The sequence below is a fragment of the Rhinolophus ferrumequinum genome, chromosome 22 (genome assembly GCF_004115265.2).
Source record: "Rhinolophus ferrumequinum isolate MPI-CBG mRhiFer1 chromosome 22, mRhiFer1_v1.p, whole genome shotgun sequence".
In the NCBI taxonomy this organism is placed as follows: domain Eukaryota; kingdom Metazoa; phylum Chordata; class Mammalia; order Chiroptera; family Rhinolophidae; genus Rhinolophus; species Rhinolophus ferrumequinum.
Window position 1 is genome coordinate 30,876,175 of NC_046305.1, and position 24,993 is coordinate 30,901,167.

General features: G+C 38.5%; 2 protein-coding genes across 5 annotated transcripts; one reads left to right on the plus strand and one right to left on the minus strand.

Moving 5' to 3' along the window:
• Nucleotides 1–27: 27 nt before the first annotated feature.
• ARMH2 (armadillo like helical domain containing 2) lies at nucleotides 28–2,709 on the plus strand. The gene is made up of 2 exons (XM_033092506.1): nucleotides 28–424; nucleotides 2,154–2,709. Exons 1-2 carry the CDS (start codon nucleotides 160–162, stop codon nucleotides 2,579–2,581), a joined length of 693 nt encoding a protein of 230 aa, XP_032948397.1. The 5' UTR covers nucleotides 28–159; the 3' UTR covers nucleotides 2,582–2,709.
• Nucleotides 2,710–6,168: 3,459 nt separating this feature from the next.
• On the minus strand, nucleotides 6,169–24,133 carry GMNN (geminin DNA replication inhibitor). Of its 4 annotated transcripts, none has more exons than XM_033092507.1 (7): nucleotides 24,031–24,133; nucleotides 22,164–22,218; nucleotides 18,351–18,428; nucleotides 9,396–9,543; nucleotides 8,202–8,284; nucleotides 7,801–7,911; nucleotides 6,169–6,494 (listed from the first exon to the last, which is right to left on the minus strand). In XM_033092507.1, the coding sequence occupies exons 2-7, from the start codon at nucleotides 22,209–22,211 to the stop codon at nucleotides 6,333–6,335; spliced, it is 630 nt and encodes a 209-aa protein (XP_032948398.1). In that variant the 5' UTR covers nucleotides 22,212–22,218; nucleotides 24,031–24,133; the 3' UTR covers nucleotides 6,169–6,332. The 4 variants fall into 4 exon arrangements, with proteins under 4 accessions (XP_032948398.1, XP_032948400.1, XP_032948399.1 ...); XM_033092509.1 differs by lacking the exon at nucleotides 24,031–24,133 and adding an exon at nucleotides 23,990–24,022; XM_033092508.1 differs by lacking the exon at nucleotides 24,031–24,133 and adding an exon at nucleotides 23,791–23,983.
• Nucleotides 24,134–24,993: the final 860 nt, after the last annotated feature.

Sequence of the window (24,993 nt, forward strand, 5' to 3'; positions counted from 1 at the left end):
CACATTATTTGCATGTGTTCCCAGCCGAAATCCCCAGCACAGTGCTTCCCGATTTGTGTATTCCATTCTATTGTGTTGCTAAGTGATGCGTTCCAGAGTTCTTGACTGTTCTGTTACTGCCAGTGGTATAACTGAAGCACCATTGGCCTTTTTTACACAATGGCCAAGACCCGTGTTTATTATGTGCAATTTTGGACTCAGATTTATCAGTATTTTGTGGGGCTGTATCAGTGCCTCCAGAGATTCTGGAGTGTCACTGTTAAGGGCCTTTTCATTAAGAAAGAGGAAGAACATATCCCTCCAGCCGAGAGTATTTTTCACAAAGAAAAAATTGTGGTACTTGGTCATATGTTGAAGAACAAATCTCTAGCCATTGAGAAGAGGGCTCAAGCCGCCTATAGAATCGGACTGTTGACCTTCACAGGTACCGACTTAACCAGCTGTGCTAAAATAGGGGTTTCAAAATCCTTGTGCTTGTTATAACACTGTTAGTGATTTTCATAGCTCTACTCTTAAAATTCCAATGACATTTCCTTTGCCTAAATTATTAGTTGTCTTTGTACCACCAAAGATATTACCAATTATTTTCTCCTCAAGGATCTCGTTTTAAAAACGTGTCTGTCAAATAATACTGATTGTTCTCCCACTTTTATTAAAAATATAGTATATACTGGAATTGACTATCAAAGTTCTCATTATCATAAAAAATCCAAGAATCTATACTAAGTTGATATAATTCCAACCTAGCAATATGATTCCAACAGAGTAAAACTACTTGATTTTTTAACTTGTAAAACTGCATTACCGAGAAAATAGCTTAGAAAAATCATTAAGAACTTAATGCTCCTGAAACACCTGCCAGGAAAGCCAATAGGTGCATCTGTGAAAAGCAACGATCAATATATATACTTGGCTAGAAAATTAAGTGGTAAGCCATTTAAACACACATCACTCTAGTGATTGTCAAGTCCAAACTCACTCCTAATAAATTTCAGGATATGTAATGAAATTTTATAGTCCTTAACAACACATCTCCTAATTAGAAGCTCCGGTTGGTAGATGTGTCACAGGGAGATTTTTTTTAATGGGAAAATGAGTTACTTAGATGTACTTTGATAGACTAAATCTTTCAAATGGTATCCATAAGAGAAAACATTTGCTGTTTTCAAGGACCAAAGGGTTCTAGGTGTCAGAATGGCTGAGCGCCACTGGCACAGAGTTAGAGAGAATACAGCAAACACAGAACTCCCATGTGAAGGAGGGGTAAATGACACCCACCACACCAGGCAGGCTCAGTTCCTTACATAGCTGTATTCCCATTTGGGGGAAGAGCTAGCTAATTATAAAAGGATCAGAACCCTTTATGTTATTTAGATTTAGCTGTACTGGTGGGAAGGAAAGGGCTTGTTGACTAGAACACTTTTGGGATCACGGTAATTTTGCACAGTGGTAGTGCAAGTAAGAGAAATTCAATCCAGGTCAAAATTCCAGTGGCTAGAATCTGGCCAACTATGGCAGCTACTCCTCACCATGTAGTCTTCATCCAATGCCTTCTTGGAGTTTGAGATTTGAACTAGGAAGTTCTGAGATGCAGTTATATGATGAAAGTAGAGTCCAGGACCAGGTTAGGTCAGTAACCAAAGCAAGGAAAACCTTGTAAGGTCATATTGGTCCTAGATCTGCAAGAGTTGGACTTAGAAATTTGTAAGAATGGGCAAGAATGAGAACGGCAGAGCAATGGACTCACGAAAAACCTCTTATGCTAGATCCAGCTTTGCATCTCAGCCTTTTGGTTTTGTTTGCTCTAATGCTCTGGAATTTTTTTCAAATACTGAAGGCAGAGAATCAGGAATGAGATGAGGGAGATTTGCTAGGTGAACCAGCCAGGTTTCCTTCACCTTGAAATACGGACTCCTGGATGCTTCATGAAAGACAACTGGCAGGCAGGAATCTTTGAATGCTTTTCATATTACTCTTAGCAACACACATTTTCTCATCCTCACAGCAGCAAACAAGATGGGGAAAAAGAGGAAAACTCCAAGTATCCAAAGTGTCAGTATATAGCAACAAGAATATGAACACATGAACACACCATGTCACTAGCTTACTAAATATACCAAAAACTTCTGAAAATGCAAATACTTGTTTTACAGGAGGACCAACTGCTGGGAAATTTGCAGCTGAGTACATGAAAGAAGTAGCTCACTTGCTGCAAAATCACAATATGGCACCAAAAATAAAAATCCCGCTGCTCCAGAGTGTAGCATGTTGGTGTTACTTAAACCCTGTCAACCAGAAAAGAGCAAAACATCTGGAGTTTATTCCCATTCTCACTGGTATTTTTGATAACAGACTTGAGTCTACCATCAAAAGTGAAATCAACAATCACCTCCTGGTTAAATTTTGGACTTGCTACGTCCTCTCTGTCATGACATGCAATAACTTGTCTTGCGTGCAGGAACTTAAAGACTGCAACACTTTAAAATACCATCTGCAGATGTTGGCTAGTGAGAATTGGTCTGGATGGCCTGAGAATTTTGCTGAGGTACTGTATTTCCTAATTGGTTTTCACAGGAATTAACTTCTCTAAATCCAGTTCCATGACGCAGCTATCTGCAACACTGGAAAATTGAAATAAATAATAAAAGTCAATATATGATTCTTCAGTGTTTTCTTTTAGGTAGCTGAAAACTTCCATATAAATTTCCAGTTACTGCAATAACCAAACTTATGAAAAGCACTGCTGTTTAAAATTACCTCATGGAAATTAACTTTATAAAATGGGAATTCATGGGAAGATGTATTACCTATAAAACTATGAGGAGCAATGGTTCATTTGGATTAGATGACATTAAGCCAACACACCCAGAAATGCCAAATCCTAACCCAACCTGTTGTAGTGGACACTGACGGGTGCCCCACTTGCATCCTTTCAGCCCTATTTCAGTGCAGGTCTTCCAGCTGCCGTATCTTGGGGCTGAGATTGTTTTCTACCAGAACATGGTATGATCTATTGCACACCAGGCCGACATTTGTCGACATTTGATATCTAATTGAAAATCAGACTCATCATTTAAATTCTTACAAATTTTTCACCTACTAGGGTCACCCCAAGTTTCCTCTTGAAATCCATCCTCAAAACCACCCCAAGATTCCTAGGCATGTACTCCCTTTTCTCAAACTACAGTTTGAAGTTTTGTAATTTTACTTAAATGGAAGCATACAGTAGGTACTCTTACCTGGTTTCTCTCAACATCATTGAAACCTATCCAGGTTATGTACACCAATCGTCACTTTTTTACTGTTGAGCAATATTCCAATGTATGGATATGCCACAATTCATTGCTTCATTCACTTGCTGATGAACATTTTGGCTATTACAAATAAAACTGAAAATTTGCAGACTAGTCTTCACGTGGACATATGCTTTCATTTCTTAAATATCTAGGAGTGGAATGACTGGGTCACATGCAATGTATGTTAACTTTTAAGAAATTGCTGAACATTTCTATAGCATCTATAGTATTTAATACTGCCACTAGCACTGCAGGAGTACCTATTGCTTCACATCCTTGACACTTGGTATGATCACATTATTTTTTAAACTTTAGCCATTCCAATAGGTACACATCTCACTGTAGATTTAATTTGAACTTCCTAATGACTGGTCATGTTGACATCTTTTCATGTGCTTACTCGCTAACTGTATATATTCTTTGATGAAGTGTCCAAATCTCCCCCCCAACTTTAAAAATAAGGTTGTGTACTTATTGAGGTGTAAGAACTCTTTACAGACACAAATCCTTTGCTGAATGTTTTGCAAATATTTTCTCCCAGCCTGTGCTTTGTCTTTTCGTTCTCTTACAAGTCTTTCAAAAAGATTTTTTTTTACTTTTATGAAGCCCGAGTTACTGATACACTTCATGCTGTTTGTCCCGTTTGAGAAATCTTTGCCAAATCCAAGGTCACTAATATTTTTTCCTATATTTTCTTCTAGAAGATTAATACTTTTAACTCTTAAATTTTGTAATTCTCTTCAATTCTTCCCCCCTTTTGCTCCCTACCACCAAATCCTGGTTAATGCACTTTTGGAATTTTCCATTAATACTATTTGCCAAGTTATCCTATTCTACTTAGCTCTTCTCATTCTAACAGCCTCTCAGCTGATTTCCCCCTCCCGAACCCAGATTTTAATTATTATATTATTGTAAAAAATACATAAAATTTAGCTCTTCAATTTTTTTAAAAATAAATTTTATTGGGGAATATTGGGGAACAGTGTTTTTTTCCAGGATCCATCAGCTCCAAGTCGTCCTTCACTCCAGTTGTGGAGAGTGCAGCTCATTGGCCCATGTGGGAATCGAACCAGCAACCCTATTATTCAGAGCTTGCGTCATCTGGCCACCTTTCAATTCTATCTTTAGGCTAGTGGCCAATACCTAAAACAAAGAGCTGCACTGTCTAATACAGTAGCCACTAACCTCATGTGGCTACTTAAATATAAACTAAAATTTCAGTTCCTCATTCACAATAACCACATTTCAATGCTCAACAGCCACGTACAGCTAACTAGTTATTATACTGGACAGCACAGATATTTCCAACGTCTCAGAAAGTATTATTGAACAATGTTGCTATAGATTAATAACTGCTTCCAGTTGTTGTGTTTTTAATTATTATTATTGGGGAAGGGGAACAGGACTTTATTGGGGAATAGTGTGTACTTCCAGGACTTTTTTTTCCCAAGTCAAGTTGTTGTCCTTTCAATCTTAGTTGTGGAGGGCGCAGCTCAGCTCCAGGTCCAGGTCCAGTTGCTGTTGCTAGTTACAGGGGGCACAGCCCACCATCCTTTGCGGCAGTCGAACCGGGAGTCGAACTGGCAACTTTGTGGTTGAGAGCCCACTGGCCCATGTGGGAATCGAACCGGCAGCCTTCGGAGTTAGGAGCATGGAGCTCCAACCGCCTGAGCCACCGGGCTGGCCCCAATAGCTTCCAGTTTTAAGCATTTAGTTCAGGCACTATAGTCAAGGTTTTAATCCTCACAATGACACTGAGGTAGATTTTATATCAATATTAGAATAAAGGGGGTGGCCAATTAGCTCAGTTGGTTAGAGCGTGGTGCTAATAACACCAAAGTGTTGCTGGTTCAATACCGGCCTGGGCCACTGTGAGCTGTGCCCTCCTTAAAAACAAACAAAAAAAACCAATATATGGTGATGGAAAAAGAACTGACTCTGCGTGGTGAACACACAATGTGATATATAGATGATGTATTACAGAATTATACACCTGAAATCTATGTAACTTTACTAACAATCGTCACCCCAATAACTTTAATTACAAAAAAAAAAAACAAAACAAAGAAAAAGCTCTATAAGGACAAGTAACTTGCCTAATGTAATCCTTTAATACTTGACATTGTTCTTTAGTGTAAATTTATACAAAGGTACTTGTATACTTCTCACAGAACATATTCAATCCCAATGCTGTATACTTTGCAATTTCCCTTTGTCTTCTTTTTCCTTCAGAACAATATATATGGGAAACCCCTAATTAATTTCACCCCTCTTATTTCTTAGTCACACACACTCTCTTACACACACACACACACACACACTTTGTAATATACCAAATATGACATGTGTGAAAATTTCAGAACTCTCAGCTATTCCTGCAACTCTTAATTGGATTTTTACCTGCCCCTCACTATGCTTCCTAGAGAATTATCACCATTTTAAGCTTCGAAGAAGAATGTGACCATGCCAGCCAGTTGAGCTTTGATACAGCTAATCATGTTCACTTGGGAGCTTTTGAAACCAGATTCTTACACTCCCGTTACCAAAACTACTCAGGAAGAGTATCTGGTCATAGGGGTCTGGAAATTAAGTCCCCAAAATGAGCTTGAGGTACAACCAGATTTGGCAGTAAAATCTCAACTATTTCAGTCTAAAGAGGGATACATTCATTTTCTCCTTGTTTCCTCCAAAATAACAGAGGAATACACAGAAAACAATATAAAACCATAGAAATAGACAAATTTTCTACATAGGCTCCTTAGACTTCATTCTTCCAAGATACACATAATGCTCAATAGGAGACAAGTTTATTTATTGTATTATTGTCATGTGTGACATCGGAGAAAATACTATCTACATAAAACATCACGGGTTAAAAATACACAGTTTGTATTTTATTGCGATAACAGGGTCCCAGGAGTCAAACAAGGAAGTTTGATTTCAAGTTTGCATAAAGTTATGTGCTCTGCTACAAAGAACTATAATGGAGGTAAACCTTGGCAGTGTAACTTCTCAAGAGTCAAATATCAATGAATTTCATATACATGGTTTTGCATCTGTAGAGGAAGATACAATTTCTTCAGCACATGTACCAATTTCCAAGTCTTCCACTTCAGAATCCTCACCAGCTTCTCCTTCAGAATCAAATTCCTGACTATCCGGTGATTCGAAGTTATCGAGAGGTTCACCTTTCAATCTCTTTTAAATAAACCAATAATTTATTGCAAAAACTTTAAAACCCAAGTCCATTATCAGATGCTAATATAATTAACCCTCGATGTTGTAATGAGGTACTTTTCATATCTCTCAATTAAATTTACTTACCAACAATCAAGTATTATGTCAAGTCTCTACCATGCTAGATCATATTTAAGTCATTGGGCTTTATAAATTGATCATTTTTTTAAAGCGCTGAAATGCTTTCAGAGTACAAATGAAATCAGTACTTCTCAAACTATCTGCAGTGAAGGACCAGGTTTCCTAATTTCCTAATCTGCTGTGCACCAACACTTTCATGGCAGTTGAAACACCTATTATAGTACTTCCAAGTGAAAACCTCAACATTAATTCTGTCACAGCTATAAAATGTAAGCAATTCAGTACAAGAAGTTTTGATTTGAAAATCTTGCAGCTGGCAAGCGCTGCGGCGAGCTGCTCTGAGCAGCCAACCAACGACTGGCAACCAGACTGCCTCAGCTGGGAGAGCGCAAGGCTCATAATACCAGCATGGGCCAGGAAGCTGTGTCCTACACAAGTAGACTGAGAAACAATGGCTTGAACCAGAGAGTGTGTGGGGGGGGGGGAAGGGGGAGGAGGAGGCAGGGGCAGTGGAAGAAAGGGGGAAGAAACAAAAGAAAATCTTTCATCCCATCTGCAAGATGATTTTCTGCAAACATGAGTTAAGTTTAAGACATTTTTTAGGGTAAGACTGGTAAAGTAACAGTCATCAGGCTAATTCTTACAAACACATCAGCTACTTCTAAATTTGAAGTCAGATTAAGACCACCAAACTTATTTAGTGTACCAATTAACAGTTTTATAAATAACAGTAATATCACACTGGCATTAATTTAAAACTGTCTAAAACTTTGTCAACTGAAATACAATATTACACGTATTTTTCAGACACAATTCTTTTTTAATCCCTACAAGAAAACAGATGTTCTTAATATTATTAATTATTTATAAATAATATCTAAAGGTTATTGGGCTCTTACTATAGGTGAGGGCACCTCTCTTAACTTTCATCTATTATAACTCATTATTTTCATAACAAATCTACGAAGTAGGTCCTATTAATCTTCATTTTATAGATGAGGAAAATGAAGCCCTGACAGGATAAATAACCCGCCTGACTCAACAAACTCAACAGTGCCAGGCAGGGAGCAAAGACTGAAAGTCAGGAAATCTGATTCCAGACCCCAAACACTTACTGATCACTCTTACTATCTCACTATTATAGAAAAATAGATGATTCTGAATCAGGTGAATGTTAAATACATACCTCTATAACCTCTGCCATATACTGTACATGTTCTGCTACTTCTGCCAATTCTTCATTCTCCTTTTTTAGGCGGGCAATTTCACTGTCCTTTTGTTCAATTTCTTTATGAAGCTATACAACATAAATAAAGTTCAGTATTCCATAAATTATATGCCTCCAAGTATATAATTAATGAACACGTCTAGAATCAAGTTCCTAACAAAGGTGTTATCTTTGACTCTCAATACAATAGGTTCTTTTTGTATAATAATTCTGGTAACAGAGTTGCCTTCCTAATACAACTTTTCTTAGGCCCAAATTAAAACTAGTTTATAATGCTATAACCAAATATGCTAAGCAGCAGAAAGAATGTTAAAAAACTGAAATGTTAAAAAATGCCACAAATTATATTCAGTACATACTTTCTCATTTTCCTTCAGTGCTTCATAGAGTGCCTTCCTCCGTTTTTCTGCCATTTCTTTCCAATATTGAGAGGATGGATTTTCTAAAATAAATTAATGATTTACATATAACTTTGAAAACCACTACTGTTCGATGCTGCTGTAAAAAACCAATAATTTTTTACATTTCGATAAAATTTACAATCTTAGTACTACCTATTCTACTTAGTAATACTCATTTTTAAAAGATTCAAGTTAGAAACCAAATCAATTTTTTTCTATTTTATTTTTCCCCAACATTTTGAGGATTTCAATATATCCCACTACAGTCCTATGTTCAAGTTACATGGATTAATTTTTTTCATCTGTGTGGTTATACTAACAATATGTATAGTTGTTTCTGTATTTGACTTTAGTGGGTTTTTTGGCTGCAAATCTTTGTTCATTTTAACCAAGTCAGATGAGTGTCACAAAACCTATTTATTCTACAATACTACTAAAGAGCTTCTTTAATTCCATGCAGCCAACCTTTCCTATTTTTGCCTGATAAAATCCTATTGTCTACTTATCTTTTTCCTTACTGTCCTCCAGGCAAATCAAAATGAGCCCAAATGTCACTATGACTTTGGGTAATTCAATTAACTTCTCTATGTCTTACCTTTTTTCGTCAATTTTTTTATCCAATGATCTTCCACAATGCTTAAAAACCATCACTAGCTTCCTTTTTTGAGGTCCACTGCCATGCCACTAAAAACTAGTATTTATTATAGGCACAGTGCTGCTCATTTATCGTGACTCCCTCTACTTCAGCCATGTTTCTAATGGCTCCCTTATTTTATATTGTCCTGGTATATTCAAATTTCTCTCATCAAATTCAGTCTCTAGCACTTTTCTTCTGAAAAGACTATTTCCAAATCTTGTAAACCCTTAAGGCAATCCAATATCAAAGATTCCATATTAATCACTACCATTTTCTTTAATATTTCATCCATATTTGGAACTCACCAAACAGTCACGACTTGTCCAAATTTACAGAGTTTGTATATTTACAACCATGAGAAAATTTAATTATCAAAAACATTACAGTATCTAATAGTGTCCGCAGATTAAGAGGCTGTGAGCAAAATTCATAACAGTGTAACAAATACTATTTACCTTTATTACAATTAAAACTTAATGTGGAAGTTTTATATATATATAATTTTTTTTTCATACCTGTAATCATAAGATCAAACGCTTCTTGGGTAATTCCTTCAGGATTTTTATTTTCACTATATTCTGGGACAATAACAACTCCAGAGCTTGAAGTATTAGATGTTAACTGGTCATTCCAATGTTTCGTTTTGGACAAGCTTTTAAACAACTATAATGGAAATACGTACATCAATATCATTCATTTTTATTTAATAAACTAGAAAGCTAAGTGGATTTGGAAACTAAAGCAGGCAAACAACTTCTGAAGAATGTGTGTTTAGAAGAAAGAACTGCTAGAGTAAGACATGTATCATTAGAGTCCAAGAAAGGAGGAAAAATTAGGAAGGAGAAAGGAGCCATTGGTTAAAGGCAGATATTAAGATATTAAAAGAAAAAAATCAAAGATAATGTAGAAGCAAAACATGCAAAACTTTTAAAAAGAATATGCAATCACTGTTTAATAAATTTGTTAAGAAATAAAAAAAGCTGAGTGGTTTTGTCATAAAAAATGAGCACTCATGTCTATATCCTTTTGACATCTTTGGATCTTTAAAAAAAACACACGATTTAAAACTCTATCAAAAGGCAGTTGTATTTTAGGAATTTCGTTTGCAACAACTATCTTGGATTAGACTTGGTCTAAGGCTTACCTGAAATTATTTTTATTGTTTAAATAATTTAGTACAACGGTAAGGCAATATTTTACACCAGCAAAAGTCTAGACACTTTCATCCATAATTTTACATACAGAAGTAAATGAAGTAATCTTACATTTTATTCTTAAAACATCCAACACTACTACTGTAGGTTAATTCATAACTTATTAAATCGCCCCAGTTCTACTACAGATATTCATACCAATTTTGAACTTCCTCAATTGAACTATTAAAATAAAAACTGGACGTCATAGGAATGGCGGCAACGAGGTGGTTTCTTGAGTTCTCCTATGGAACTTACCACAAATTGAACATCTATAACCCATCAAAGGCTCTCTGCTCATCACACAAAACAGCTAAGAGACTCATAAGAGGATTACTTAAAGGTGGGCAAATTGGGAGAGCAGGGGAAGAGGGAAGGGAGCAGAGTGCAGATGCGGCCCGCATCCATGGCTCCGGAGATGCATGGGGTCCCACGACAGAACAGAAACCAAAAGAGCCAGGAGGTGGGCTCTTTCCCTGCGTCCCCACAGGTGATCTCTCCTACCTAAAGAACAGTATATCCAACATTTGAGGCAGTAACCACAGTTGAGACCTCCAGCTGGGCCCTAGGTCCCACAAAAGACATAAACTACATATCTGGGCCCCTCCCCCCATGCTCCCAATCCTACCCACACCCTTCCAGAGACTTAAGCTGGCCCCTAAACTGAAGAGTAGTGTCAGATTACAGAGGAGCCACAGCTCTCAGGATCTGGGGAGACCCGGCTTGCAGCTCTGACCCAGGGAAGAGGCTGGAAAGAATGTGACACTGTGGGCTCAGAGAGAGAAGACTCCTCCATCCCCTGCCCCCACCTTTTCTGGCCTGCCTAGAGCAGGGCAATTACAACTGGGGAGATACACCCAGGGGTCAGCAGCAGGCAGCAGACCCAGCTCTGGGCTTTCAGCAGCTCAGATATCTCCCACCCTCCACATACACACACACACACACACACACACACACACACACACGCAAGAAGTACTCTAAGACTCAGGAGACATGGGCAAAGGGCTGGTTGTGCTACTCTCTGTGCGCATATATGCAGGCTAAAGCAGAAATTGCACTTACTTTCTAAAACTACCATCCAGACCACATAGCCCCACTCATCTAGAACTGCAGTTCCAAGGTCATGCTGAGCACCAGGTGACTGGCTCTGCCTGCATAAGACAGAGAGGACTCTTTGGTACAGCAGAGGACAACCGGGAGGTTATTTGGTGGGCTTAAGCCAAAACTGGCGCTGCTTTTTTTGTTTTGTTTTGTTTCTGTATTTTTGATATTTTTGCCTGTGTTGAGTGTGGGTTATCGGGTGATTTTACATGTGGTACACTTTACATGTATTTGGTTTTTTCTTTGTTGTTGTTGTGCTTGGTGATTTGCTTTGTTCTGAAATTGCCCTCCACCAGGGCCCAGCTCAAGAGGCACAAGATTCAACACACCCAGAGGCCAACTCCAGAACAAACCAGAGTATTACAGGTTTAACCAACAAGTGACACACCCAGAGGGAATTCTCTACAGGCACAAGAGCCCATAGAGGCCAAGCCTCATTTGAGCGTTCAACCCTCACGCAGAACATCCACTGTGGGCAAAGCCACGTCTCACAACTAGTCAGCCTAGTAGTCAACCCAACCTACTCACAAGCCAAAAGCAATTAAAGATTGACTTTAACAGGACAATATACACAACACAAGAGTCACCTTTGGAGCACACGCACAGGAGAATAGGGAAGTGGTGCAAGTCAAATATAAAGGTCACATACTACATAAGATAACCCAGCAAAAACCAACAATCCTAGGGGATATACTGAATACATTGAAGCAAAAGAATATGCAATTCTTTTGCATATTCAGAGTCAGCCAGAATGGGGAAACAAACACGTCTCAAATAAAAGAACAGAAGAAACCTCCAGAATTGGAACCAAATGAAATAGAGGTAACCAACCTATCAGAGACAGAGTTCAGAATATTGACGATAAGAATGTTTAAGGGGCTTAGTGACGACATAAAGGATAGAGAAATCATAATGAACTAAAGAATACAACTGAAATAAAGAACAAGCACACGTGAAGGAATTACCAGCAGGTTAGATGAAGCAGAGGATCGAATCAGCGACTTAGAAGACAAGTTCAGAGATCATCTAAAAAGAACAACAAAAAGAAAAAGGAATAAAAAACAAAACAATGAATATGGTTTAAGGGACCTCTGGGACAACATCAAGCGCAACAACATGCGCATCATAGGAATACCAGAAGGTGAAGAGAGGAAGCAAGGGATCGAGAACATATTTGAAGTAATAATGTCCGAAAACTTCCCTAACCTGGTGAAGGAAACTGACATACAAGCCCAGGAAGTGCAGAGAGTTCCAACCAGGATAAACCCAAACAGGTCCACACCAAGACACATTACAGTTAAAATGGCAAAGGTTAAAGACAAAGAGAGAACCCTAAAAGCAGCAAGAGAAAGACACTGGGTTACATACAAGGGAACTCGTATAAGGCTATCAAATGACTTTTCTACAGAAACATTGCAGGTCAGGAGGGAGTGGCAGGAGGTACTCAAAGTGATGGAAAACAAATGCCTAGAACCTAGATTGCTTTATCAAGCCAAGCTATCATTTAAAATCGAAGGAGATAAAGAGCTTCCCAGAAAAGAATAAGCTAAAGGAATTTAGTACCACCAATCCAGCATTGCAGGAAATATTAAAAGGTCTTCTGTAAACAGAAGATGAAAACTAACTACAAATAAAAAAAAATTGGCAATAACTATGTACTTATCAATAATCACTTTAAATGTAAATGGATTAAAGGCTCCAATCAAAAGACACAGGGTGGCTGAGTGGATAAGAAAGCAAGACCCTTGTATATGCTGTATACAAGAGACTCACCTCAGATCAAAAGACATACACAGGCTGAAAGTGAAGGGTTGGAGTAAGACATTTCATGCAAATGGAAGTGAGAAAAAAGCTGGAGTTGCAATGCTTATATCTGACAAAATAGACTTTAAAATGAAGAACATATTAAAAGACAAAGATGGGCACTATATAATAATAAAGGGATCAATCCGACAAGAGAACATAACCCTAGTAAACATCTATGCACCCAACAGAGAAGCACCTAATAACATAAAACAGATATTGACTGACATAAAGACAGAGATCAACAGTAACACTATCATAGTAGGGGACTTCAACACACTTCTGACACCAAGGGACAGGTCTTCCAAAAGAAAATCAATATGGAAACAACAGCCTTAAATGATACATTGGACCACTTGGATTTAATCGATATTTTCAGAGCATTTCACCCCAAAGCTTCAGAATACTCGTTCTCAAATGCACATAGACATTTTCCAAGACAGACCACGTTAGGCCACAAAACAAGTCTTGATAAATTTAAGAAAATTTAAATCATACCAGTTGTCTTCTCTGACCACAGTGCAATGAAATTAGGGAAAAAACTGGAAGACACACAAATTCACGGAGGCTGAATAACATGTTACTAAATAATGAATGGCTCAACCACAGGAGATCAAGGAAGAAATCAAAAGATATTTTGAGACAAACGAAAATGAAAACACGACGACCCAAAATCTATGGGATGCCGCAAAAGCAGCCCTAAGAGAGAAATTCATAGCAATGCAGGCCTACCTAAAGAAACAAGAAAAATCACTCATCAACTGTATATCTTCACACTTAAGAGATCTGGAAAAAGAACAGCAAAGTAAGTCCAAAGGGAGTACAAGGAAGGAGATAATAAAGATCAGAGCAGAAGTAAATGAAATGGAAACCAGAAAAACAATACAAAAGATCAATGAATCCAAGAGTTGGTAGAGAAGATAAACAAAACTGACAAACCTTTAGACAGACTCATCCAAAAAAAGAGGACCCAAGTTAATAAAATCAGAAATGAAAGAGAAGTGACAACAGACACCGCAGAAATACAAAAAATTTTAAGAAATTACTATGAGCAACAATATTCCAAAAAATTAGACTTCTGGAAGAAATGGACACTTTTCTAGAAGCATAGAACCTTCCAAGGCTAACTCAAGAAAAAATGGGAAACCTGAATAGACAGATTACCGCCAGGGAAATTGAAAAAGTAATCAACAACTTCCCAACAACCAAAAGCCCTGGACCAGACAGCTTTACAGGTGAATTTTAAAAAACATTCAAAAAAGAATTATCACCTATTCTCCTCAAGCTCTTCCAAAAAATCCAGAAGGAGGGAAGGCTCCCAAACACTTGTTACGAGGCCACTATCATCCTGATCCCTAAATCAGACAAAGACATTACAAAAAAAGAAAACTACAGGCCAATATCTCTAATGAACAGAGATGCAAAAATCCTCAACAAAATATTAGTGAACAGAATTCAGCAATACATTAAAAAGATCATATATCATGATCAAGCGGGATTCATTCCTGGTATGCAAGGGTGGTTCAACATCCGCAAATCAATTAATGTGATACACCACATTAACAAAATGAAAAATAAAACATCATATGATCATATCAATAGATGCAGAAAAAGCATTTGACAAAATCCAGCAGCCATTTATGATAAAAACGCTTAAGAAAGTGGGAAGGGAGGGACCACATCTCAACATAATAAAGGCCATATATGATAAACCCACAGCTAACATCATACTCAATGGGGAAAAGCTAAAACCATTCCCCTTAAGATCAGGAACAAGGAAAGGTTGCCCACTTTCTCTACTTCTATTCAACATAGTGCTGGAAGTTCTAGCCACAGCAATCAGACAAGAAAAACATAAAAGGCATCCAATTTGGTAAGGAAAAAGTAAAATTGTCATTACATGCAGATAATGTAATAATATATAGAGAAAACCCTAAAGACTCCACCAAAAAACTATGAGAACTGATAAACAAATTTAGTTTAGTAAAGTAGCAGGATACAAAATTAATATTCAGAAATCAGTTACATTTGTATATACAAATAATAATATATCAGAAGGAGAAATTAAGAAAACAATCCCATTTACAATTACTTCAAAGACTATAAAATACCTGGGGATAAATTTAACCAAAGAAGTGAAAGAGCTTTACTCAGAAAATTATAAGACACTGAAGAGAGAAATTAAAGAGGATACAAATAGAAGGAAACACATACCATGCTCATGGATAGGAAGAATTAGTCTAGTTAAAATGTCCATGCTACTACCTAAGGCAATATACAGCTTCAACACTAGTCCTATCAAACTACCAAGGATATTTTTCACAGAAATAGAACATATAATCCTAAAATTTATATGGAACCATAAAAGACCCCAGAGAGCCTTAGCAATCTTGAGAAATAAGAAGAAAATGGGAGGAGGTATCACACTACCCAACATCAAATCATACAAGGGTATAGTAATCAAAACAGCATGGTACTGGCATAAAAACAGACACATAGATCAATGGAACAGAATAGAGAGCCCAGAAATAAATCCATGCCTATATGGTCATTTAATCTACAAAAATGGAAGCAAGAATTTATGGTGGGGTAAAGACAGTCTATTCAATAAATGGTGCTGGGAAACCTGGACAGACATATGCAAAAAAATGAACCTGGACCACCTCCTTATACCATATACAAGAATAAATTCAAAATGGATTAAAGACTTAAATGTAAGATCTGAAACCATAAAATTCCTAGAAGGAAATATAGGAAGAAACTTTACAGACATTACCCGGAGTAAGATTTTTACTGATATATCCCTTCGAGCAAGGGAAGTAAGAGAAAAAACAAACATGTGGGATTACATCAAACTAAAAAGTATTTTCACAGCAAAGGAAACCATCAATGAAACAAAAAGGGATCCTACTGAATGGAAAAAGATATTTTTCAATGACATATCCGACAAGGGGTTAATAACCCAAATTTATAAAAAACTCACTCGGGGACGGCCCGGTGGCTCAGGCAGTTAGAGCTCCATGCTCCTAACTCCGAAGGCTGCCGGTTCGATTCCCACATGGGCAAGTGGGCTCTCAACCACAAGGCTGCCAGTTCAATTCCTCGACTCCCGCAAGGGCTGGTGGGCAGCGCCCCCTGCAACTAAAATTGAACACAGCACCTTGAGGTGAGCTGCCTCCCGGATGGCTCAGTTCGTTGGAGCGCGCCCTCTCAACCACAAGGTTTTCGGTTCGACTCCCGCAAGGGATGGTGGGCTATGCACCCTGCAACTAGAAAACAGCAACTGGACCTGGAGCTGAGCTGCGCCCTCCACAACTAAGACTGAAAGGACAACAACTTGACTTGGAAAACAGGCCTGGAAGTACACACTGTTCCCCAATAAAGTCCTGTTCCCCTTCCCCACCCAATTAAAAAAAAAAAAAAACACTCACTCAACTCCAAAAAAACAAACAACCCAATTAAAAAATGGGCAGAGGACATGAAGAGACGTATTTCTAAAAAGAACATACAAGATGGCAAACAGACATGAAAAAATGCTCAACCTCACTAATCATTAGAGAAATTCAAATAAAAACCACAATGCGATACCACCTCACCACAGTCAAAATGGCTATCATCCATAAATCAACAAACATGTCCTGGTGAGGATGTGGAGAAAAGGGAACCTTGTGCACTATTGGTAGGATTGCAGATTGGTGCAGTCACTATGGAAAACAGTATGGAGGTATCTCAAAAATCTGAAAATGAAACTACCTCATGACCCAGCAATTCCACTCCTAGGTATCTATCTGGAGAAATCTAAAACTCTAATTCAAAAAACCCCCATGTTTATAGCAGCACTATTCACAATAGCCAAGACATAGGAAATAACCAAAATGCCCATCGGTAGACGACTGGATTAAGATACTGTGGTACATACAATGGAGTATCACATAGCCATAAAAAAGAATGAAATCTTACCATTTGCAACAATATGGATAGACTTAGAGAACATTACGTTAAGTGAAATAAATCAGACAGAGATAGACAAATACCATATGATCTCACTTATATGTGGAATCTAAAGAAAAGACTGAATGAACTAATCATAAACAGTCTTAGAGACATAGAGGAAAAACTGAGGGTTGCTAGATGGGAGGAGGGGTGAGGAGAAGGAGGAAGGTGAGGGGATTAGAAAGCACAGGCGGGAGCCGGCCCGGTGGCTCAGATGGTTAGAGCTCCATGCTCCTAACTCCGAAGGCTGCCGGTTTGATTCCCACATGGGCCAGTGGGCTCTCAACCACAAGGTTGCCAGTTCAATTCCTCGAGTCCCGCAAGAGATGGTGGGCAGCGCCCCCTGCAACTAAAATTGAACACGGCACCTAGAACTGAGCTGCCGCTGAGCTCCCGGATGGCTCAGTTGGTTGGAACGCGTCCTCTCAATCACAAGGTTGCCGGTTCAACTCCCACAAGAGATGATGGGCTGTGCCCTCTGCAACTAGAAACTGGCAACTGGACCTGGAGCTGAGCTGCGCCCTCCACAACTAAGACTGAAAGGACAACTTGAAGCTGAACAGCACCCTCCACAACTAAGATTGAAAGGACAAACAACTTAACTTGGAAAAAAGGCCTGGAAGTACATATTTTTCCCTAATAAAGCCCTGTTCCCCTGCCCCAATAAAATCTTTAAAAAAAAAGAGAAAGCACAGTCGGTAACCACAAGATTGCCAGGGGGTTACGAAAGTCCATTTGGGGAATGTAATCAATAATGTTGTAAAGATTTTGTAGAATATCCAATGGGTATTTGTCTCATTAGGGAGACCACCTCAGGGAAGATGTAGATGCCTGATCACTGCACTGTACGCCTGCAGCTGAACTATAATGAATGTCAACTACAATTTTATGTATATGTATAGTTACAAGAAGCGGAATACAGCATTAGGAATAAAGACCGTGGAAATGTAATGGCTGTGTGCGATGTCAGAGTAGTAGTGGATGGGGGGAGGGGGGTTGTCACCGTGTGAGGGATATAAATGATAAATGTCTATTACTTTGTTTTGTGCACCGGAAACTAATTTTTAAAAATGTTAAAATAAAAATGATAAAAACAAACAAAAACCATCAAATATGTGGTGATGGAAAGAAAACTGACACACAAATGATGTATTACAGAATTGCATGCCTAAAATCTATGCAATTTTACTAACAATTGTCACCCAAATAAACTTTAATTACAAAAAAACAAAACCACTTCTGTAGGGAATATGCAATTATTATTCTTAAATTAGTTCCAAATTTCAATGATTTAGGTATTTCTAACCAAGAAAATCCTGCAGATGTTTTTAATGTAAAAGTTGTATCACCTCTACCCCATTCTTGCTCAATAATACATACCTCATTTTCTCTTCCTACAAGAGATCCAGTGGCAGAAGGCTGAATCGTCTTCAGAGTTCTTCTTGGAATAGGACTATTCTAAAAATCAAGATAATTCATTATCTGGTTACTGAGTGCTATGTGGATTGTTTGTGCCTTAGTCATACTGTAATTTAGAAAAAGGAAACACTAAGAATACTAATATTTGATCTACCATATAATTTTATAATGCTACATATGAACAAGACAATGGTTTAATCAACTAGCAAACTTATTTCCCCCAACATTATAACAAAGTTTGAAGAAATTCTAAGAATGAATCGTATTGCCCAAACCTGGCACAAATCTAGTGGCTTTTCTCCCTCCATTTCAATATATGCTCTTGCTATAGTCATTTTGTCAACAACTCATGTCTAGCTAAAACAAAAATGTAACAAAATTTTAAGCTCTATTATTTCAAACTATATGGTGAAATTTCAGTACAACAGGAATATTTTTATTACCTCTTAAAAAGATCTTCCACACAGAAACTAGAAATTTACCAAACTTCATAACATTTATGGTGGAATCTCACAAAACAGGTAAATTGCGAAAAGGTTAATTATTTACACTGCAAAATACTTCTATCCCTAATCAAAAGGATTCATCTCAGATTTCCTTTAAATCATGACTATCCCCAACAACACATTTATATGTATTCACCAAAAGAATATAATTTTTAAGGACATACTTTACACAAAACCAAACATAAGAGTAGTAGAACCCCCAGACACACAACTGTTACCTGACTATAGAAGCAGTTTTGCTTCAAGCCCATTCTTTAGGAGACAGCTAAAATGTCAGTGCTTGAGGCACACTAAATATTGCAAAATGCCCAAGCTATTATTTTGGCAAAAATACTGCCTTCCTTGTAATATGTAAATACCTTCCTATATATTTCCTAATCTGAAAGCACTCTATTTTTGCAAAAAATTGTTAGTTATAGTGCCACCATGGGATAGCAAACAATGGCGAATATTCAAACAAGGTTAGCAAGAACATGATACCAAAGCAGCGTGAGAAAGTTACTAATTCCACACTGTACTTCACATAGCAAGAGTTCACCTTTCCCACAGTAGTTTCTATTGCTGATTATTATCTCACTATTTAATTGAAGAACAAATGCCAGCTACTGTGAGAACAAATGTTACACCAACATTTCAGATATAATTTATATTCTAGATTGGTCAGCAGTCTCCAGACAAATAGAAAAAAAAATAACTTTGGAACCTTAATAAGTGTTAATTTATTTAAGTCCTTGCTACAAATAATGGTGAAAGAAGCCAGCTAAATTACTGTCACAAAAATAAAAGACAACTTCTAAGATTTAACTTTTTTTTTTTTAAGATTTTATTGGGGAATGGGAACAGGACTTTATTGGGGAACAGTGTGTACTTCCAGGCCTTTTTTCCAAGTCAAGTTGTTGTCCTTTCAATCTTAGTTGTGGAGGGTGCCGTTCAGCTTCAAGTTGTTGTCCTTTCAGTCTTAGTTATGGAGGGCGCAGCTGAGCTCCAGGTCCAGCTGCTGTTACTAGTTGCAGGGGGCGCAGCCCACCATCCCTTGTGGGAGTCGAAACCGGCAATCGTGTGGTTGAGAGGACGCCCTCCAACCAACTGAGCCATCCGGGAGGCAGCTCAGCTCAAGGTGCCATGTTCAATCTTAGTTGCAGGGGGCGCTGCCCACCATCCCTTGCGGGACTCGAGGAATCGAACTGGCAACCTTGTGGTTGAGAGCCCACTGGCCCATGTGGGAATCAAACTGGCAGCCTTCGGAGTTAGGAGCATGGAGCTCTAACCGCCTGAGCCACTGGGCCCGCCCAAGATTCAATTTTTATAATGCAAGCTTTATAGCATCAAAGCCCAAAATTATAATATTGCTATTATCATTTTCTTTATACAGATTATGCATTGGAACAAGACTTTTTAAAGCCAAAAAGGTTTTTATATATTAATGAGTCTTAATTTTTTTGGAAAACGATCTGATATTCTGTGAAGTTTCTAAATCAAAAACATACCAAGAGCACACTCACCCAGAAGTTTACATGTAATTAGCAAAGGATCCATGACGTCCTAAAATTCATGCTTCCAAATCTAGTTTTAGTCCAATTCTCTCATTAGCAAGAACATGATACCAAATAAGTAAACTGAAGCTGAGATGCTAAATAACACCAAAGGACACTGTTTTGAAGGCAAAGCCAGACTAAACCAGGTCCTTTTATATCCAAGATACTAATAGTTTTACTCTAGCTAGTAAATATTCCACTTTTCTTAACTGTTGAAATTATATAAAGTATTCGTCTGGGATTTGCTTCAAAATAATTAGGAGGGGGTCGGGGGACTGAATGGAGATGTAGATGAAAACATGGTTGGCCACATATTGATAATTATTGATAATAGGGAAGTTAATATTATACTATTGACTATTTTTGAATATTTGAAAATTTTCGTAATATAAAGTTTAAACACACACGCACAGAGCACACTGGGAAGTTGTCATCATCCTAAATGGAAGCCAATAGACTCAAAATCCATAAATTATTTTTCTTGAATAATACTTTGCATTAATAATGTAAAGAGGATAGTAAGGCAAGACAAAGAAAACAACCTATGGGGCGGCTGGATGTCTCAGTTGGTTAGAGCACAAGCTCTTAACAAGAGGGTTGCCAGCTGGATTCCTACATGGGGTGGTGGGCTGTGCCCCACACAACTAGACTGAAAATGGTGACTGGACTTGAAGCTGAGCTGAGCCCTCCACAACTAGATTGAAGGAGAACGACTTGACTTGGAGCTGATGGGTCCTGGGGAAAAACCACTGTTTCCCAATATTCCCCAACAAAAATTTTAAAAAAAAGAAAGAAAAAGAAAACAACCTATCAAAAAACAACTGCTATTGCTTATAAAAGGCTTTTATGTATTCTATTTAATTCAAATCTGCAAACTGGTATGTACAGTTTTCCCAAAGACGTAGTCTCACTCCCAGGTTGTGTGGTAGAACCTAGCTAAGTTATAAATTCATTTAGAACCTTAAGAGTGAAGCCAGTCAAAATTAAAAATTCAAAACTAAGCAAACTCTGTCCTTACTGTTATTATAAGAATAAATATTTGGGATAAGATTTCCAATGACGGTATAATATAGGGATTCAAAAAGTGTTGCAAAACAAACAGGTTAGATGGTAATGAGTATGGTACACTGTGGAAATATGTGCAATACGATGCAAAATCTGTCTCTGGTCAGACACTAATTCTAAAGACACACATAAACAATTTTTAAAAAGTAGTTTCATGAAAGATAGCACAAAGAAAGCAATAATAATTTTGTTTACAGAAAATCCTAAGGAATCTATTAAAAACTATTAGAACTAATAAACAAGTTCAGCAAGGTTGCAGGATTCAAGAACAAGATACAAAAATCAATCATATTTCTATACAGTAACAATGAGCACACCGAAAATGTAATTAGGGAAACAAGTCAATCTACAATAGCATTAAAAATATTTAGGAAAAAAAATTAAAAGGAATATAAAACTCAGTACTCTGAAAACTACAATGCAGTGCTGAAATTAAAGAAGGCATGAAGTAAATAAATGGGAAGATATCCCAGGTTCATGGATCAGAAAACTTAACATTCAACCATAATTAATTCTTTAAAAGTTCTCTATTGTACTTGGTCTCTGGTTAAAAATTCAGTAATTCAAGATTTATAGAAACCACAGCCAGATTAAATTTGGCTAAATTATGTCAAAATACTTCTAACAACATGCTTTCTACAACAGATTCAAATAATTCTATTACATACCTTTACATTCTCTTGAATTCCTTGTTTCTGCTTCATACTGGGATTCATTATACACCTGGTGAAGCATAAAAGTGTAGTAATTCAAAAACGGAATACGGTTTGCACCTGAAGGTGGAGTCTAGATTTTTGCTGTTGTTCAAAGTACTTACAATCATAAAAATCATATCACTTACTGTATGGTGGAATTATCTTTTCTTTCACTGTACCCAAATTCAGCTCTATCAATGACTAAAGTGACTAAAGTTAGTGACTCTTGATACCTATATTTTATACACACACACACAATTCTGGTTGGAAAAATCTTGCTGCAAAAGGAAAAATATGTATATTCCAAACAAATTTACAAAACATGATAGTGTCCTGGATTAAGTACAACAAGGCTCTCAAAGATCTGAGAAATGGTCACCAGAAAAAAGCAAAACAGATAGCTGGGTATACCCAACCTTGTCCTGAAGAACAGCATCCCAACTTTGCTGTTTCAAAGGCAGATTTAAGCTGTGATAAACTTGGCTCTGGTAACCAGCAATAATTTAATAGTGACTTAATATCCAATCAAATGAGATTATGAATTTACATTTATAGGAAATGTTTAACCATCATCAGGAACTGAAACACTAATGGAAGCAAGGAAAAGAGAACAAGCCAACGTTTGAATCCCCAGCCATATCTATCGCTGAAACAGATATATCCCTGATATCGGTGGCAATGCTTTCACCCAGTGCGGTGGCTCTCAAACTTTGAAATAAGACCCATCTCATGAACCTTTTATTGTGTGCCCTAGCGCACACACGCAAACAAAAAAAAGTTTAGGTAACAAAACAATTTATTTGTATCATGCACCTATTTTCTATTCTATTCCAAGTGAAGCAAACGCTGGTCGGAACCCACTAAGTGAGCCAGGGACATGTTTTTTCAAACTGCGGGCTGTGGCCGGGAACCACAAAATTATTCAAAGGGTCACGCACACCGTTTAGAAAAATGTAATTTAACAAAATGGAATTGAAAAGGCAGAAAACATCGGAGTGCATAGCATGTGGGGAGTAAGTCCTGCTTCCTGAAACTTCTCTTTAGCTGGATGGCTGCGTCCTAAATTGAGATGAAAAATGTGTTCATGTGTGTCACAACTACGTAAGCTGAAAGCCACTGATCAAGGTAAGTCCTATTCCTCAGGTTTGTCACAATCCTGTCAGCTACCCTGCGCCCTTACTTTTGTTCTTTTAAACTAGATTTAAAACGCTAGCACAGGCCTGGGTCCAAAGGAAATACTGATACGCAGAGGAACCGGTGTCACTAACACAGGTACCGTTTTTTAACGTGAGACCTGGATTCAGCGGCTTTCTCCACGAGCCCAGCGTGCAGACCCCCGAGGTCAGAAGGGTGGACGTTCCGCCTCCCCGACAGCCAGGCGCGCACAGCTAAGTTGAGTCCCACACACCGCCGGCCCCACCGCCCGCCCGACCCCGACTGGCAGAGGGCACTGGGCTCTCCCACCGCGCGCGCCTCACGGACCGCGCCGCCAGCCAATAGCGAGCGCGAACGGAGAGGCGCCAAAACCCGCCCAGCGAATGGAGCAGCCCCGCACTTCACCGCCCTCCTGGTCCCCGCGACCGTTCCCAAACCCTCTTACCCCGACCCGGCGGCGGCCCGGCGGAGTCACAGGAAGACCGACTTCCGGCACGCGGGAGCGCGAAATGGATAGTCGGGTAACCCCTGTGTACACCGCCTGCTCTCTCTCAACGGATGAAAACGCTTAGTCCTCACAGCGCACGCAAAGAGCGTTATCAAGCCTAGCACAAGGTCCCCGGCCCACCCAAGACCTCCCCCACCTCCACCAGAGCAGTTGCCACGCGCTGCAGTAAAACCTCACCTACTCAGCTTGCTCGCCCTGACGACTACGTTGACCCCTGACTCGAAGAGGGGTGGGGCCGCCGGAATCCGGCCAATCAACTCCTGTATCCGCCTGCCTCGGCCTCACCCATTCTTGCGTCTGCGCTTTGGAAATAGTGCGTATCTGGGCGGGAACATTCAGGCGTAGGTCAGGGTGTTTCTGACCGTTCGGGAGGTGGTTGCTTCAGGTCCTGATCTCCTACCCTGCCTTGGGAACTGCATCCTTTTTTATTTTTTGCCCCTTTACTTCTGGTAAAAAAGTGTTTCCATTAGATGTAAACACCAGGAGAACAAAATTTTGTATATGTAGTACACGACTACTTATATTTCTGTAAATCCCCGTTCTGCGGACTCCTACCGTGTTTCCCCGAAAACAAGAGCCAGCTCTAATGAATTATTTGGAGCAAAAATTAATATAAGACCGGGTCTTATATTAGGTATCTTATCTAACATAAGACCCGGTCTTACATTAATTTTTGCCCCAAAAGACGCGTTAGAGCTGATTGTCTCGCTAGGTCTTATTTTTGGGGAAACCTGGTAGTTGTATTGAGTGCTTTGATATTTTGACATTTTACATTTTGACTCTGTTGTGGTTTGATAGGAGTTCCGGAAAGCACACTACATACCAAGTACTGTTATAGACGTTGAGAGTACAGAAAGTTGAAGGAGCGGGGAATCCTTAGTAGTAAGTCCAGCTTTTCCTTACTCTGCAAAATTCTCAAAGAACTTTCTATGTGGACATGGTACATTTGGGCTTACCAGAGTTTTGTCAGATCTTTTGTTTACACCTACCATAGGTATTAAGAGATGTTTTCCCATCTCTGAACTTTTCCTGGGTTATTCTCAGAGGGAAGGAAAGATCTAACTATATAGCACTGCTTTGAAGAAATGCTTTGTCATCTGTATACTCGGGACCCCGGTGCCCCCTCCTGCCACCTCCCTC